The following is a 15,224-nucleotide window of genomic DNA, read 5'->3' as shown; positions in this document are numbered from 1 at the left end:
GCTCCCTCACCTGGCCCTGGGGCTGCTCTCTCACCTGGCCCTGGGGCTGCTCCTTCTCCTGCTCGGGCTGCCCCAGCTTCCCCGCCCGAACCCTGCCCTCGCAGCGGGACGCGCTCCCGCACAAAGACGCACCGAGCGCTTCCCGGCGTTTCCAAGATCCAAGCCTTGGCTGCTTGGAGGCTGGAAACGTCGCTGCTCTCACGCGGTGACACAGCAGCCATTCTTGTTTATTGGTCCTGTATAAACCCCTGCTTTTCCCCAGACAAAAGGAGGGAAAGAGGCATCGCCGAGCCAGGCTCGCCTGGTCGCCGACAAATCGAAGATGCCTGAAGTACTTTTGGAAAACTAGCGATGCAAGTGGCAGCTCCTACCGGGCGGGAGGGGGCGGGCCGGGCCGGTTCCCTTCGCCTCAAAAGAACGGAAAACAAAGTTCAGAACCAGGGGAGAAGCCGAGTGGCGAGGGAGGGCTCGGCTGGAGGGGCGAAGCGGACAGGGAGCTCACGCGAACGGCAAACCTCAGTTTCCCGCGGGAAAGTCTCTGCTTTCGAGGAAAAGAGTAGAGAGGGGAAAGAAGGGGAAGGAGGGAGAGAAGGGGAGGGAGAAGACCTCCGAGGAAACTTTGGGAGAAAGGGGAAGACAGCGTCCGTGCAAGCGACCCGGGTCAGTGCACAGCCACGGAGTGCAGGGCGGGCGCCGGGCTGGTCAGAGTCTCGCTGGGGGTGGCCGGGCTGCTTTGGCTGGTGGCCGTCTGCGAGGACGTGGGGCTGAGCGAGGGCGGCGAGTTCGAGAGAATGGTGGGGATGGGCGCGGGCAGGGCGGGCAGGGCTGGCACGGCGGCGGGGGTAGGCTTGATGGGGACGGGGATGGCCGGCAAAGTCTGCCCCCCATGGCAGAGCGGCTTGATGGGCACGCCGTAGGCGCCGTACTCGCTGCTGGCCATGGAGATGGGGGTGGCGGTGTCGATCATGCCCGAGCTGTACATGTGGGGCCAGCCCGTGCCAATGGAGCTGCCCACCGTAGTCAATTGATTGGGGAGGGGGTAGGCGGCCGGCATGGGCTGCATCGTGGAAAAGGCGAGGCCCCCGGGCATCTTGTACTCTCTGGCGATGATGTTCTCGATGGCGAAGGGGTGCTTGAAGCTGGAGGGCTGGGACACGCCGAGGTTGTAGGTGGACATCTGGGGCAGGTGGGTGCCGGTGGCCGCAAGGGCGCTGAGCCGCAGCTTCGCCTGCTGCTGCAGGTACTGCGCCGCGTCCGCCGGCTTGCTGGGGGCCAGATGGTCCGACTTGACCACCTTGAAGCGCTTGCGGCGGCGCAGGAAGCTGCCGTTCTCGAACATGTCCCCGCAGCTGGGGTGCAGCGCCCAGAAGCTGCCCTTGCCCGGCTGGTCGGGGCGGCGGGGGATCTTGATGAAGCAGTCGTTGAAGGAGAGGTTGTGGCGGAGGGAGTTCTGCCAGCGCTGTGTGTTCTCCCGGTAGTAGGGGAAGCGGTCCATGATGAACTTGTAGATCTCGCTCAGGGGCAGCATCTTCTCCGGGGAGCTCTGGATCGCCATGGCGGTCAGCGAGATGTAGGAGTAGGGAGGCTTCTGATCACTGTAAGTGTTTCTGCCCGGGCGAGGCATCTTCGCTAGGCGACCCGCAGAGAGATCTGCAGAAGGGCAGCGACAAGGGGAGGGGGAGGGAGGAGGGGGTAGAGGGGTGAGTCCGAGAGGATTCGCACGGACACCCGGGCGGGTCAGCCGGTGGCTCTAGGGCCGGGCTGGAGAAAGAAGGGCACAGGGAAGGGGAATGGTGGATCTCAGCCCTCGGAAGGGGGGACGGGGGGGGGGGGTGGGGGTGTTGGGGGGGTGGGAGGGCGCGGATGAGGACAGAAGAAAACAGCCCGGAGCCCTGTGCCGCCGCAGGAAGAAAAGCGATGGGCTTCCTCAGCTCCGGCCTCCCTCAGCCTGGCCTTCCCACAGGAGCCCCTGTCCGTAAAGTTACTCTAGGGATAACTGTGTCTTCTGGTCTCGGCGAGGAGAAGGGGACCCCATCTCATCCCCTCGACTCCCACCCAACTCCATGCCAGCCCCTGCATAAGCTCACCTTAAAGTTGCTGGAAGTTGACAGTCCGCATCCGGGACGCAGCTGGGAGTCCGGGCTCTTTCCCACCCCTCTCCTCCGGCGTGTCTCTCGCTCCTTCCGCGGCCACGCTGCTCCGGTTTAGTCCTGAGGAGGCAGCGAGCTGGCTTGGTTTTGGGAATCCTCTTGTACACCCCTCCCTTCGCCTCCGCGGGCTGAATCAGCTTCTTTTACACCACCGGCAGCTGCACTGTAGCAGAGGCTTGTTTGCTGCTCTGCAGAGGCGATGAGCTAACTAGTTGCCTCCATGTCCTTCCTCTAGCCATCTGATAGTTTTATGTGGTGACATGAGCAGAAAAGACCCCTGTAGAGGCGCTTCATTAATGTGCCACTTCTTTGCTATCATATGACAATCGCCTTGGGAGCAGGGGGAGGGGAGCAGGGAGGAGGGGGCTGGAGAGAAAGGCATAATCTGGTTTCATTTACACCTATTTACATGGACACCTTGAGCCAATGGGAATCATTTCCATTTGAAGACAAGGCGAGGGGTGAAAAGGCTCCGCCAGCGGAATTGCAGTGCGATGGTACTCGGTGGCTGGGGGTGGGGGGAAGGTATGTACTAACCTCTCTATGGACTTTGCAGGAAGCTTAGTCTGCAATTCACACTTACAAATAGAGGTACTGAGCAGTGGGATGTTTGACATGGAAATTGCTTGGCTGTGGTATTCTGTTTGTTCTGCATTGTTATCTGATTTGTATTGTTGGCTAACTTAAGGCGAGCCTTTTCCCCTGTAACGAGAGACTTTCTCTTTGCCAAATCCTCTCTCCCCGAGCGAAGGTTCTTTCGAGGAGCGGTGAGATCGGGGCTCCTCGGTAGTCAGTCCCCGCTCCCACCCCGCCCCAGCCCATGCAGGACCGCTGCTCTGGTTCCGCGGACCTGTTGGTGTAAAGGGGGGGAGTTGCTCTCACACACCGGAGCGAACGGGCTCCCGGCTGTGCCGTAGCCCCGGTGTGCTCGGTACCGAGCTGCCTCCTGCTCTCGGGACCGGGGGGATCCGCCTGTGCGCCCCCCGGCCGCCGGCCCAAGACTGGGGGGTCCCGCAGAGCTGCTCTGGGCCGATGGGTCACTCTGCTAAACATCGTCATCTCGACGCCTTCAGCGGGGTTTGCGTGTCTCAGGCTGCGCTCCTGCCTGCGCGCTTCTCGCAGCGCACGGTGCGTGCAGCAGGCAGGACGTGTCACCCCGAGTCGCGGCTCTCTCTGATGTGCAGAACTCCCTCCTCCCCGGGAACCAAGGCCCGATCCTGGAACCGCAGCCTAGACCAGCAGCTCGCTGCCAGCCGTGTGTCCCGGGGGGAGGATCAGGCCCAGAAGGTCCCAGGCTTGCCCTGGCACAGGAGGGAAGTTTGCAGGATGTGTATTCCCGAGGCTGCGGTGCATCCTGTCACCCTAGAGCCAGAACTGAGGATTGTCTCGTGAGCTTCGAGCCCGGGGAGGAAGAGTCTTTGTGGTGAATACACATCAACTCCATTAACAATATTTTCGGAGTCGGTCAATAACTCACCAAAACGTAACTTAAACACGATGAATTTGGGAGATTAAACAATTTCATTAATATTGAAATGGCTGCTAAGGCTGAGCGCTCGCGCTTGAAATGCAAGCACACGTTTTTCAATATTAACAGAAGTACTTGAAAAGAAGAATAATGTCACCTTCTTAATTCAGCAAAAATAGCCGGGTTGGGGGAGGGAGAGCGGCGGCGGCTCTGTGCAGCGCAGCTCTGCGAGAGCCTTGGAGCTCTCGGAGAGATGCTCCCCATCAAGCAGGGCTCCCTCAAACCTGGCAGGAGCCCCAAAACGCATTTCACATCGCGACCAGCGCCGACCTCGTGTGTGTTAAACCGTGCTCCCTTCGTCCCAGCCCGGCTGCCCTCGGTCCCATCTAATCCCTCTCTCTCTCGGGGCAGGATGTCGTTTAGAGAATAATAAGTAAATAACTGTGTTTCTAGGAATCCGAGAAACCGGGCGGTCCCGCACTGCCGGGCCAACGAGCCCTGTGGAGGGGGCAGAGCTGCCACAGAGAAGGGCCCCGGAGTGTTTGTGCTGTTCAGAGCCCGGGAGTTGTCTCGCACAGTTCATCGACTCCAAGATGCTTCATCCAGCCGGGCAGGGAAGGAAGGCAGCCTCCAAAATTTTTTTTTTTTTGGTGGGGGAAGGTGGAGTAAGAGATGATGAGACGATGGATATCTGTTAGAGGGTAGGAAAGACAATACTCTGAAATGAGGAGAGATTCCTCCCAGCATCCTCTAACATCGGACAAAAGGCTTCTGGTTCTGTATTGAGAGCCTCCAAATACGTGGGTGTAAGGGGCACTTCCCTCCAACACACACCACACACTCAGATCCCCCATCCCCAACTTCTGTCACCCCCAGTTTGGCTTTTGTCTCTCGGCCCAAGTTCACTCCTGGGATGCCTCTCTAAAAGACAGGTCAGAAAATCCACAAACTGACAAATACTTTTCTTCCTCTTTTTGCCGGTACCTTTGCTTTTTGAAGAAAGAAAAAACCAAACCAACCGCTGACACAAAAAGGAGCCCGCAAGTAAAGTTAAAGAAAAGTCGACTTCTGTTGTCATTTGCTACTCCGAATGCAAACGAGGTATGGCTGTAAGGTGCCCGATGTTTTTTCCTTTTTAACTTTAAAGGAATGTGTGATTGGAGGGGTATGGCAGGCGAAGCCATCCCAGTAATTGATACCCAAAGTTTAACCTCGTGCTAAGCATGCAACAGATGATAGACTTGGGCAATATAGGATTTAAATGCAATTGTAGCACTTCCCTTTTACTTTGAAAAGCAACATTGGGGAGGAGGAGAAGGTGAAGTGAATCCAAATCCGTTGTGTGGGAAAGTAAAACAAATATCTGAAGTTTAATTCAAACAAGGAGCTCGGAGGAAGTGTTGGGAAAACTGTATAAAATACGCATAAGTCAATTATATCAATGTGCAAACCCAATGGAAATCTATTTCATGCAAGACCCATTCAGCCCTTACATGGAGCCCATCATGGACCACCTTTCTGCATGGAAGGTTTGCAATAGCCCCCTTTCCCACAAGCAAGACCACACACGTTTACAGATTTGGTAATAATTTATGCTAATTTTCCTCCATAAATCCACAATTCGCCTCAGTGGCAAGCAGGGCTGTTGAGAGAGGAAAAGGAGACAGAAAAGTGACAAATACAATATTGTTTTTGAATCCTTGTGGCTGCAAGCAGGTGTGTAGCTTTGCAGAGGGGAGGAGTGGGAGAGGGGCTGTGGGGGGAAGCCAAGAAGTTTGCAAGGATAAAAAAAATCCACTCTGTGTGAGAGAATACTCACAACCTTGTTAATATTTACAAACCAGTTGGGAGAAAAGAGAAAGGAGGGGGGAAGTACCAGCTTCTTAGGGTTTCCTAGGCTGCAAAATACAATGCCAGTCTCTGAGCAAGCTTTCCCCGTTTTGGAAAGTCAACTGCAGGCTGTTGGTTGTGGCTGCGTTTCGGCTAAGCCTTGCCTTTTTTTTTTTTTTTTTTTTTTTTTGTTTTTTTAATGGTTCTGCTTTCTTCTGCTTCTCGGGGGCTGAGAAGGAAGCCAAGCTACTTGGGGTCTCCTGCTTTCCTGTTGTGCTTGAATTGCCGGTGCGGTTTCCCGAAGAGTTCCGGCCGCTCTGGGACTGGCGGGGCTTTGTCCCACCCCACATTCTTCACCGAATCTGCCACTTTGGCGTGAAACTGCTTAGCGCCCTTTCAAAAGGATTTTGTTCCTTTCCCAACGAGCACTAAACAAACTCCCCCTGCCTGTTAAGGCTGGCCTGGGAGCTGTTCCCCAAACCTGTGTTCTGATAGCTCGGGACGCGCCGTGCGCTTTGCGCCCCGGAGGGAGCGGGCCGGGCTGCGCCGCTCGGGACACCCCAATTCCTGCACCCCGAGACGAGGCTGCTCTTCCCGCTCACGGCTCTTGGGGCTGCCCCGGAGCACCTGGTTCCTGATCGGAGCCGCTTTCCCGGGACGCCTCTTCCCCCTGTGAATGCAGCGCCGGTAAACGCAGCACCTCAGCCTCCCCTCCCTCCATCCCTCCACATGCCCAAAATCTCCCCAGGAGGCTCCGAGGAGTGCCAGGGTCACACCGAGCGCTGCCCCCGCCGTGCCGCTCTCGTTGTCAGCAGCTCCCCAGCGTTTTGTTAAGTACTGTGCTGTTAGCCAGCTTGAGTCTCGAGTTATTGCCCGGAGAGCCCGTCTTTGTGGTAAACTTCCCTCGCCTTCCCGGAGGTGCTGGAGTATTTATCTGCACTCTCGGGATTTGTTGGTTTGTTTATTTATTTATTTGGAGACGTATCAGGGGAGGCCTCTCAAACTTTTCCTTTTTAATCTTTCCTTTTAAACAAATGTTGCATTTCAAGCTGCCCTCTCTTCTCCTTTTCACATTGTAGGAAATATTGAAAATGCCACCTTAGTATTGAAGGGATTAACTTGCTTTTCTCCCTGCCGCTAACTCTGGTGTAAAGGGAGCAGTAGATCAACTGTATAATGTGTGCACTGTTTGGTCATTTGTACAAGCAGAACAAAGGTTGAGCTAAGCCAAATTGCATTGCACTTGTGAACCGAGTCCCAATTTGAAGTATCTTTTACAGCAGGGGGAATGAGAACAATTTCGTGTATGTCTAAAAGGGAATAACAAAGCCACTTTCTAGAGCATCTCAAAGTGAAGTAGTGAGGCGTGACATTCCCAGGGTGAGGAGGGACAAAGGCAGGGTCAGGGGGATGAAAAAGAGAATCAAACAGCCACTTTCACATGTCTGCCCTCAACTGCTGCACCTCTCCATAATAGGAAACAACTGTTGTAAAAAGGGGGATTGCTCCCATTCATTCAAAATAGCAAATGATAGCTAAACAACATTGTCAAAACTGAATCAACTTCTGTGCAGTACCACCCAGAAAAAGGTATTGTGTTTTGGTTAATAGCTGGGTGGAGCAAACTTGATTTTCCTTTTTCTTTCTTTTCATTCTTTCTTTTCAATCCCCCTCTCTCTCTTTTTTTTTTCCCTTTTTTTCTTTTGCTTTTTTTTTAAAGGACTCTTCTTTCCAGATGCATCCATTTCATAAACCTTATTTCTTATCATGAGCCGTTCTTTACAAGACATGCTCATCCCGTTCACGCTTTCTCTTACAGTCTGCTCGTCTTGGTGTTCTGTGCAAAACCAGAAAGCAAGAAAATTAGGCTGAGTCCCGTTCTCTCTGCAGTCAGAACGGCGGTTCAAAATCCGAAAGCAATGAAAACCTTTCTTGAATTGCATGTGCGTGTCGCCCGCCAAAACCACCTTTAAATTACTAAATTATTACTTAGCCAAACATTGTGGACTAGTTTTTATGACAAATGACGAGGATTTCAAATTGCACATCCACAAGAATAATGGCGCTCACGTTACGGTTGTTCCCCCCCCTTTATACGCAAAGGTAATACCCGACTGAGGAATTCAGGCTCGGGCAAACTTTTTTTCCCTCATTGTGTGAAGTCTTTAACGAGCCGGGCTTTAATTAGCGTCAGAACTTTGAATGCTCGTGTTTTTCTCTCAGTTGGCGGGGGGCATGTTTGCAAACAAGCCCGCGGGTTTGCGGCGCGGTGGGGGGGTGCGGTGCGGCTGTGTGGGCGCGGGGGGCTCTGCGCTTTCCCTTGCTGCCGCAGCGCCCCCCGCCCGGCCCTGCCGCCACCCACCGAGCCGCCCGGCACCGGGAACACAATTCCTCGCTGGGACGGGACGGGGCAGCGCCGCCAGAGTGTCCCCAGAGTGCCCACCTGCATCCCACGGGGATGCCACAGCGCTTCCCCGGCCCTGCAAGCAGAGGGGCTGGTTGCATTTCCCGAGCCCAGCGGCTCCCATCTCTTTCTTACATCTGTTGACATCCTCCTTACATCCTCAGCTCCCGAACGCTGCGCTCACGAGGCGAGCAAAGCTCCCGTCTTCCCATCAACCCTTAGCTCTGCAGCAAAAAAACATATTAACCTTCTTTAATATTTCATTCCTGGAAAAAAAAAAATTCTTTGGATCTAACTTTAGAAAATATTTTCCCGCAGCGATTTCTTCCCATATAAATTTTTTTCCCCGTATTTATTATTGAGAGATATGGTAGTTATACAGCATTCAACCAACTAAAGAGGATAGAATTTGATAGAGGATTTTTTCCCCTTTTGGCGAGCATAGGAATAAAAGGTATTGGGAATGGCAAAGCTTTTTGAGCTCTGAGAGCAAGATATCTGCCCTATCATTCAGAGGAGAGCCCTTTAGTATTTCTTCTTCTAGGAAGTATTTTCCTCTAACTTTGCTGTCTCTTGAGCCGCGACCTGCAAAACCTTTTCTCTGTATTTTGGGTGACGGCAGCTGCGGTCGGTTTTGTGGTCGAGGTAGAATTACACGCGTAAGGAGCGCCCCCGGCAGCAGGAGGGACCCGCGGCCGGCGCAGCCCCGCGGACCTGTTGGCAGCCCCGCGCAGAGCTGCGCGGAGCCGGGCGGAGCTGCCTGGGTAAACTGCTTGTGTATTTCACATTATCATCCCGCTATCTGCAGGCAATGTAGATTTTCTAAAGATCTAATGAATAAACAACCAGCAAGTGCTGGCGGTGTAATTTACATTGTTAATGCCTACATGTGTATAATAAATATGCATTTGTATGTCTTCAAATAAACTCTTTTTAGTTTCTAACCTGTGGTGATTTTTTTAAAAGCTGTCTTTTCCAAGAAACCAATTTTCATTTTCGTTTCCTGAGCTGGTAGGGAAGGAAAAGACTTAGCAAAGCGCTTCACATCTGCTTTTCGGTGGCAGCGGGGGATGCGCGGGCCCGGGCGCTGCCTGCCCGCCGCAGCCACCGACCCGGGATGGAGGCCAGGGCCAGGCAGCGGCAGGTACTCATTTCTCAGTGCAACTTGCCCCGCTTTTAACAGCAGAACAATTTAAATGTACAATATTAGCTCACAGTATTAGTCTGGAGGTGCAAAGAACAATCCATTCAGAGACCGAGCTTCAAAGGCACCGGATTCCCCTCAAGGAAAAGTTTACAAATGTGGCTGCTCCCTCCCTCCTTCCCTGCCTCCCCCCTCCTCCCCTCCCTCACCGGAGACAAACGTTTTCCCCGAACGTTTCTGTAGAGGGCATCCCTGACCAGATTTCTCCCGCTCGCCGTGCGCTCCCCCCGCTCGGAACCGCGGTTCCGCCAGCGGGTCACGCACTGGCCGCGCTGCTTGAAGGCGAAGCTCTGGCTTTCAGATCTTCAGGCTGAAAAGCCCGGCGCTTCTAAGCCCCTGCTGACTTCACCTTGGGAGGGATAAAGATTTTCTCCTCATTTTTTCGCTGCGAACCAGGTGCCACTTTCTTACACCGCTTGATGGCAAATGTCTCGTCTTCAGCGAGCTGGATCTGGCATACATTATTTTAATTAAGTCTATGGCGATTTACTTTCCTCTGAGATCCATTCCACGGTGCAATTAGGAACGTATTGGTGCTACCACATATGAATATTCAGGAGAGTGTCAATTAATTAGCAGACAGAGGAATCTCATTATGGTGCTCAAAACCCTTTTAGTGCTAAGCAGAATTAAGGGGGCATTTGCCAATGTGCTGGATTAGTGAATATTTTACTGCGCGCTCATTTAACTTCATTATCATAGCACTTACGCTGCTCTCTGATTTTATTAATTAAATTGCTCATTAATTTATCCAGAAAGGGTGATAAAAAGTTTTATGACGCCACAGCCCTGGCGTAGACGCCCCAAAGAGCGGAGTGCCGCCCTGCCGCTCCGCAGGAAAGCGTTTCCCCGGGGCGGGCGGGAGGCCGGGCAGCCCACCCGCCCCACGCCCCTCAGCCAGGTGCATTTTTATCTCCCCTCACCCCAGAGAAGAGTGTAATGCGGCAATTAGTGCTGCTGCAGCAAAGGGAAAAAAGGGTATCGCTGGGAATTTGAAGCGTAGACTTCGGGTTTCATCTCTTTTTCTACTCAAATCTTTTCTCAGCATCTGGGGAGCGGGAAAGCCCACGATGAAATTTACCCCTTAATCTCTGCGCAGGAAAAAAAAAAAAACCCTACAGAAATAAGAGGCATAATCTCACCGTTCCTAGTATTCTGGACAAAATCTAATGCCATCACTTTCCGACAGAGACAGAAGCGTAACCTGAACGCTTTTCTGGGAGGAGCGCGAGTGTTTCCCGAGGCCAGGAGCAGCCCAAGCGCGGGGCGCGCTGGCAGCGGGATCGCAGTTTGCGCAGTCAGGAGAACTGCGAATATCAGAAGCCAGCGATCAGGATTACACTCATTTTCTAATTAGGCGATACTTCCATTCTCGTAATTTTTCCAAGGAGCATTGTATTAAGAGCATTTAAAAAAAAATGTCCGTGGGATATTGTGCTTTGCAAAAAACAAACAAAAATTCCCTCAGAAATGTTTAATATTAAATATTAATCGGATTTAAATTCAATAGCCGTATCTCGCGACAGTTATAGATGTGCGGGAAGCTATAGAAAATCAGCTCTTATGCATCTTCACACGGGAGGGATCGACCCGGTGTCAGCAAAGGCTCCGCAGAGGAAAGGGAGACCGATGGAAATGTCTTTTAAAAGTCACCTCCATTTCAACACCGTGCGCGGAATTTGCCCAAAAAGGTTAGAAAGACAAATATTAAATCTGCCTTCACAAAGGGAGCCGCTAAATAGATCCGAAATTAATATGCATGTAAAATTAATTAGCTGCATTTCATGACATCAAAATAAGTACCTGGGAAACAAGAACACCTTCTGGGCATTTGGCACCATATGCTAGAATTACAGTTAATTGACTAATTACATAAATTAGGCATTAATTTTACAACACATCAAGTATAAAAGATATCTCAATTAATTGTGGAGGGAGAAGGAGGAGGTTAAAGGGGAGGCTGGCGGTCCGGAGCCGGTGCTCGCCGACTCGGGGCGGTGCTGGCGCTCGGAGCCGGCCGGCCGCGCTCATTAGAATCAATTACACCGCCGAGATTGATTAGCACGTGCCAGGGCCCGGAGCCGCCCAGAGCCCGGCACGGCCCCCGGGCCAGGATGCGCTTTCCCTGCACTGACCATTCCGTCAGCATCCTGCCCTCTGAGTGGTTTATTCGGTGAAGGAAAATCAGTTCTGTGATTTTTCAGGTGCTGGGTTGGGGTGTTTTCCAGTGGAGTCAGTCAGATTTTCCTGTTATTTTGCTACAGTTTCAAATAATATTGACAATTTCAGGTAGCCAGAGTCATGGCACGCAGTTTTGGTGTCTTGGAGAGGTGAGGGAATGTTCTTTACAGGTCCAGCACACCTGTTAGAGAGGTTACCTGACAAGATTCCTTCCTCCCCCTCAGAATAAAAGGAGTGTCCAGTTTGTACCTGACTGTACCCAAAAAGGTGCCAGGCTGCATTTACTTTGTAGCTTTCAGTTTATGCACGAGGGAGACTGCGTTAAAATGCACGAAGGATTTTTAGCTGATGGGAATAATTATATCTTTTAAGTTAAAAATGGCAAAATTCAAACCAAGGACTGAAAATAGCCCTGGTTATGTAGCAGGTGGTGGAAAGATTATCACACTAAAAGTGTTTGGGGAAGCACCAGTAAGTGGTTTCCATTTACACTGGGATTTATTACAAAATAAACAAGTCCTACTCTGCAGCTTTTAGCAAGGTGAGTGGTGAAGCTGGGGCTGGACCTGCCCCAGCACAACAGGAGACAGGCTGCAGAGAGGCTCTCCCTTTGTGTGGAAATGTGGGGGTTCTTATTTCTTCTGCCTTACTAATATGAACAAAATCTGGCTTCCCTCCCCCATTGTAAATAAACATTCCATAGGAACAGATCACTCTCTGGTTGCATCAGTGACATTGCAGCCTGACTGTTGATGGGCTAGAAAACAGATGAAACCCTGCCACACGTCTATCATTTTATTGAGACAAAATGTTCATTTTGATGTAGCAGTTTTGTGCTGTTGCCAGATGCTGAAGGTACTTGAGGGAGATGTTGACAAGTGGATAATTGTCAACAGAACTAAAACAGACATTTTGTTTACAGTTGAGCATGATTAACTGAGAGTAAATAAAACAACAGCTCTGTTCATAAAGCCTCTCAGCATATCCAGAAAAGAAGGCACTGAACCTGCTCATCTCACATGCAGGAGTCAGAGCTATAATGAGAATAGCCTGTGCAGCTTGGGCATCACCCTCTTGGTTTCATGCCAAGTAGTTGCCTCCTTACTTTTTCTTTCTGTTGGTTTCTTTTATTTTTTTTTCCCCCTTTAATTTTGGCTTACTTGGCTAGATCCACAAAGGATTAAGGATCACACACTAATTCAAAGGAAAGAGTTGTGCATCTGAATGCTGGAAATAGTTGGCTCAGGTAAAATGATGGGACAAAAGTGGTCTAGAATACTTAATCCATAGTAAAATAGGAAGTGATGCAGCAGTCTTTTTTCCCACATTGTAACTTAAAGGTTGTTAGAGAATATTTCATGCTTTAAACTGGCAGTGAGGGGCACTAATTAGTGGTGATAGTAAAATCCAGGAATACTCTGCTTTTTGGTTGGTTTTGGGGTCTTTGTTTTTTGTTTTGTTTTTGAATGAAGATATGTTTCTATCTGTATCTCATGTAGCAGTGTATATTTACCCAGACTTGTACAGAAGGTGGCACAGTTAGTATCTGAGTGGTTTTCATGCTGCTCAGATTAGACAGATGCTGCAGCTCAACTGGAGGGTGGAGACGAAAAGAGAGTTTACCAATCCACAGTTGCCCAAATGTGCTTTTTTGTGCATATGTATTTCAAAATTGTAATTTTCTCTCTTCTTTGTGCTTTGATCCACTCTGAAGCCACTTCCAGTGAATTATTCCTTCTTTAATGGACAGGAGCCATACTAAGAGATTGTTGTAGCAGCTGGTCCAGCCTCCCTGTGTGCAGCCTGCTTATAAGTAAAGTCATGAGCCTGTTAATCTATATTCAAACTTTCTGCCTTGGTCCTGTCCTTAGGGTTAAGAATAGTCTGTCTGTGTCTGTGCCTGTTGCCAGTGGTCATTTAAACAGCTGGGAGAGCTCTGCAGCCACTCAGCCTGTGAGTGAGACATGCTTGCTCCATCAGTGCTGAAGGAGGGGCAAGTTCTCTTACTGATGACTGCAGTGGATTTCTTCTTGAGTCAGTTTATTGCAGGTTTGGGGGTGGTTTTGTCTTTTGTACTAACTCTGCTCTTCTGTCATTCACTTCCACAGTGCTTCCAAGGCATGTGAGAACATCCCTCACACAGCCTCATGTTCAAAGATGCAATTCTTGGTGGCTGTGTTCCAAACAGTCTTTGAGCAGTGATTGGGTGCTACCCATCTATTCCAGCTGTATCTGCTTAGAGAGAGGGGAAGACTGTCAGAAATGGATGAGGGTTTGCATAGCAATACACATTTATGTGTCATTTCAACATAAAGTAACCTTAGAGGTGTCATTAGCCCCGAGGGTGCTGCCAGGACAGCATGTGCTGTGATGGGGCTCCACCACCTTCCTCAAGACATGGGATGTTTTTGGCATTTCCCCAACTCCTTGCTGGCTGCTGGGCCCCTGTCCATGTGTGGAGCCATGCCTAAGGCTATTTATTCTGATTGCCAATAGCTTGTCAGTTGGATTATTGATTACTTTATACTCAGTATCACAGCCAAAGAATGACTGCAGTTTTTACTTTAAGCCTTCTGCACCCTTAGTATTTCTCCAGCTCCTTTGAAAACCTTTCTCCTTTACTTCATCAGTGATCAAAACTTTGCTCATCCCTCATCTAGAATGTGCCTCTTCCTCTGGAGCTTTTCTTATCTGAGCTGCAGCAGTTGTTGCTTGCCTGTGCAGTCAGAAGCGCCCCAGGATGCTCCCCAAAGGCTGCTGCACTTCAAAGCAGGAGCTGCAGGCTCAGAGCAGCCAGAAAACAGGTGCTGGAGGGCCTCAAAGCCCCAAAGGTGGCTGCTGGCATGGATGTAAGAGGAAAAGCTCCTTTCAAGGAGCAGCTTTGGAGTTTCCTTCTATAGGGGAGCACTGGGCACTTCAGAGAGGAGGCAGCAAGCCAGGATGCTCTGTGCAGATTGTGGAGATCTCCCCAGCAGCCAGAGCAGCTGTGTGGGGATCTCCTGAGTGAAAAAAGCACGAGGGGGAGCGTGGTGGGGAGGAGAATTGTTTCCCTGGTGCAGAGGTGAGAGCATGGGCTGTTCAGCTGTAGGTAAGCTCTGAGCCCTCAGTGTGGCTGGCCTGTGCCAATCAGTGTTACTTGTTTGGATGGTGTCAGCTCACCAAAACAGAAAACCCTATTTTATTTGCAAGGCAGAGGGGGAAAAAAATGGTTTCCATGCTTATTTCAGATTTGTGTTTTCATTTAAATGACTGTCAGATGGTAAAGACTTCAGAGATTATATCCTTTTGAGCCTAACTTACCTTTAAAGGACAAGTTTTTCAGAGGAGTTATATAGCTTTAAAAATAGACCCAAAGACAGGAGGTTCTGCTACATTTGACATCAGTGGAATTGGTGTATTTTGCAAAGAGTAATGAACACATGAATTGTATGTGACTTCTGACTGAGAAAATGTTCAGTTTCTTTATGATCCAAACACAAGAGCTATGATGCATGGACCTATAGGAATATCTGTCAAAAGTCACCATAAATATTATTGACTCTGTAGCCTTGAGCAAATCCTGGAAATGCTTGTGTCTAACTTGCCCAGGGAGATGTGCCTGGATTTCTTGCTGCCCCATCAATATAATACCCTGGGGATTAAGGGCATAGGCTGCAAAGGGATGTAGCTTTTCTCATGGTCAAAAGTTCCTAGTGGATCCTGAAAGAAGATCTGCTCTGGGCACAAACCTCAAGGCTTCTAATCACTTGCTGCTTGATAATCTGGAAAGACCTTGAGTTGGAGTCAAAATGGAAATAATGAGCCAGGCTGATGAAGGTGAATGCATTTGCAGCTGACAAGAGTGGACACATGCTGGTTACCATCTGCTGGGATGCCTTGTAGGTAACTGTGGATGTGCACTTTCATGTTTAGGCTGTGAATGCCATGTGTGTGATTTATTTTATGTGCATATGCTGTCCAACTAAAGAGTTGCATGGGTATTAAAGC

At 50.4% G+C, this 15,224-nt stretch overlaps 1 protein-coding gene across 1 annotated transcript; it reads right to left on the bottom strand.

Annotated features, from left to right (window-relative positions):
• Positions 1-661: 661 nt before the first annotated feature.
• FOXB1 (forkhead box B1) lies at positions 662-1,630 on the bottom strand (the record flags this gene model as incomplete). The annotated part of the gene is made up of 1 exon (XM_079318240.1): positions 662-1,630. The coding sequence occupies exon 1, from the start codon at positions 1,622-1,624 to the stop codon at positions 662-664; it is 963 nt and encodes a 320-aa protein (XP_079174366.1). The 5' UTR covers positions 1,625-1,630.
• Between the last annotated feature and the right edge of the window lie 13,594 nt (positions 1,631-15,224).

The sequence above is a fragment of the Erithacus rubecula genome (assembly GCF_903797595.1).
Source record: "Erithacus rubecula genome assembly, chromosome: 14".
Lineage (NCBI taxonomy): Eukaryota > Metazoa > Chordata > Aves > Passeriformes > Muscicapidae > Erithacus > Erithacus rubecula.
The sequence above is the reverse complement of the archived record's forward strand: the minus strand, read 5'-3'. Positions and strand labels throughout refer to the sequence as shown.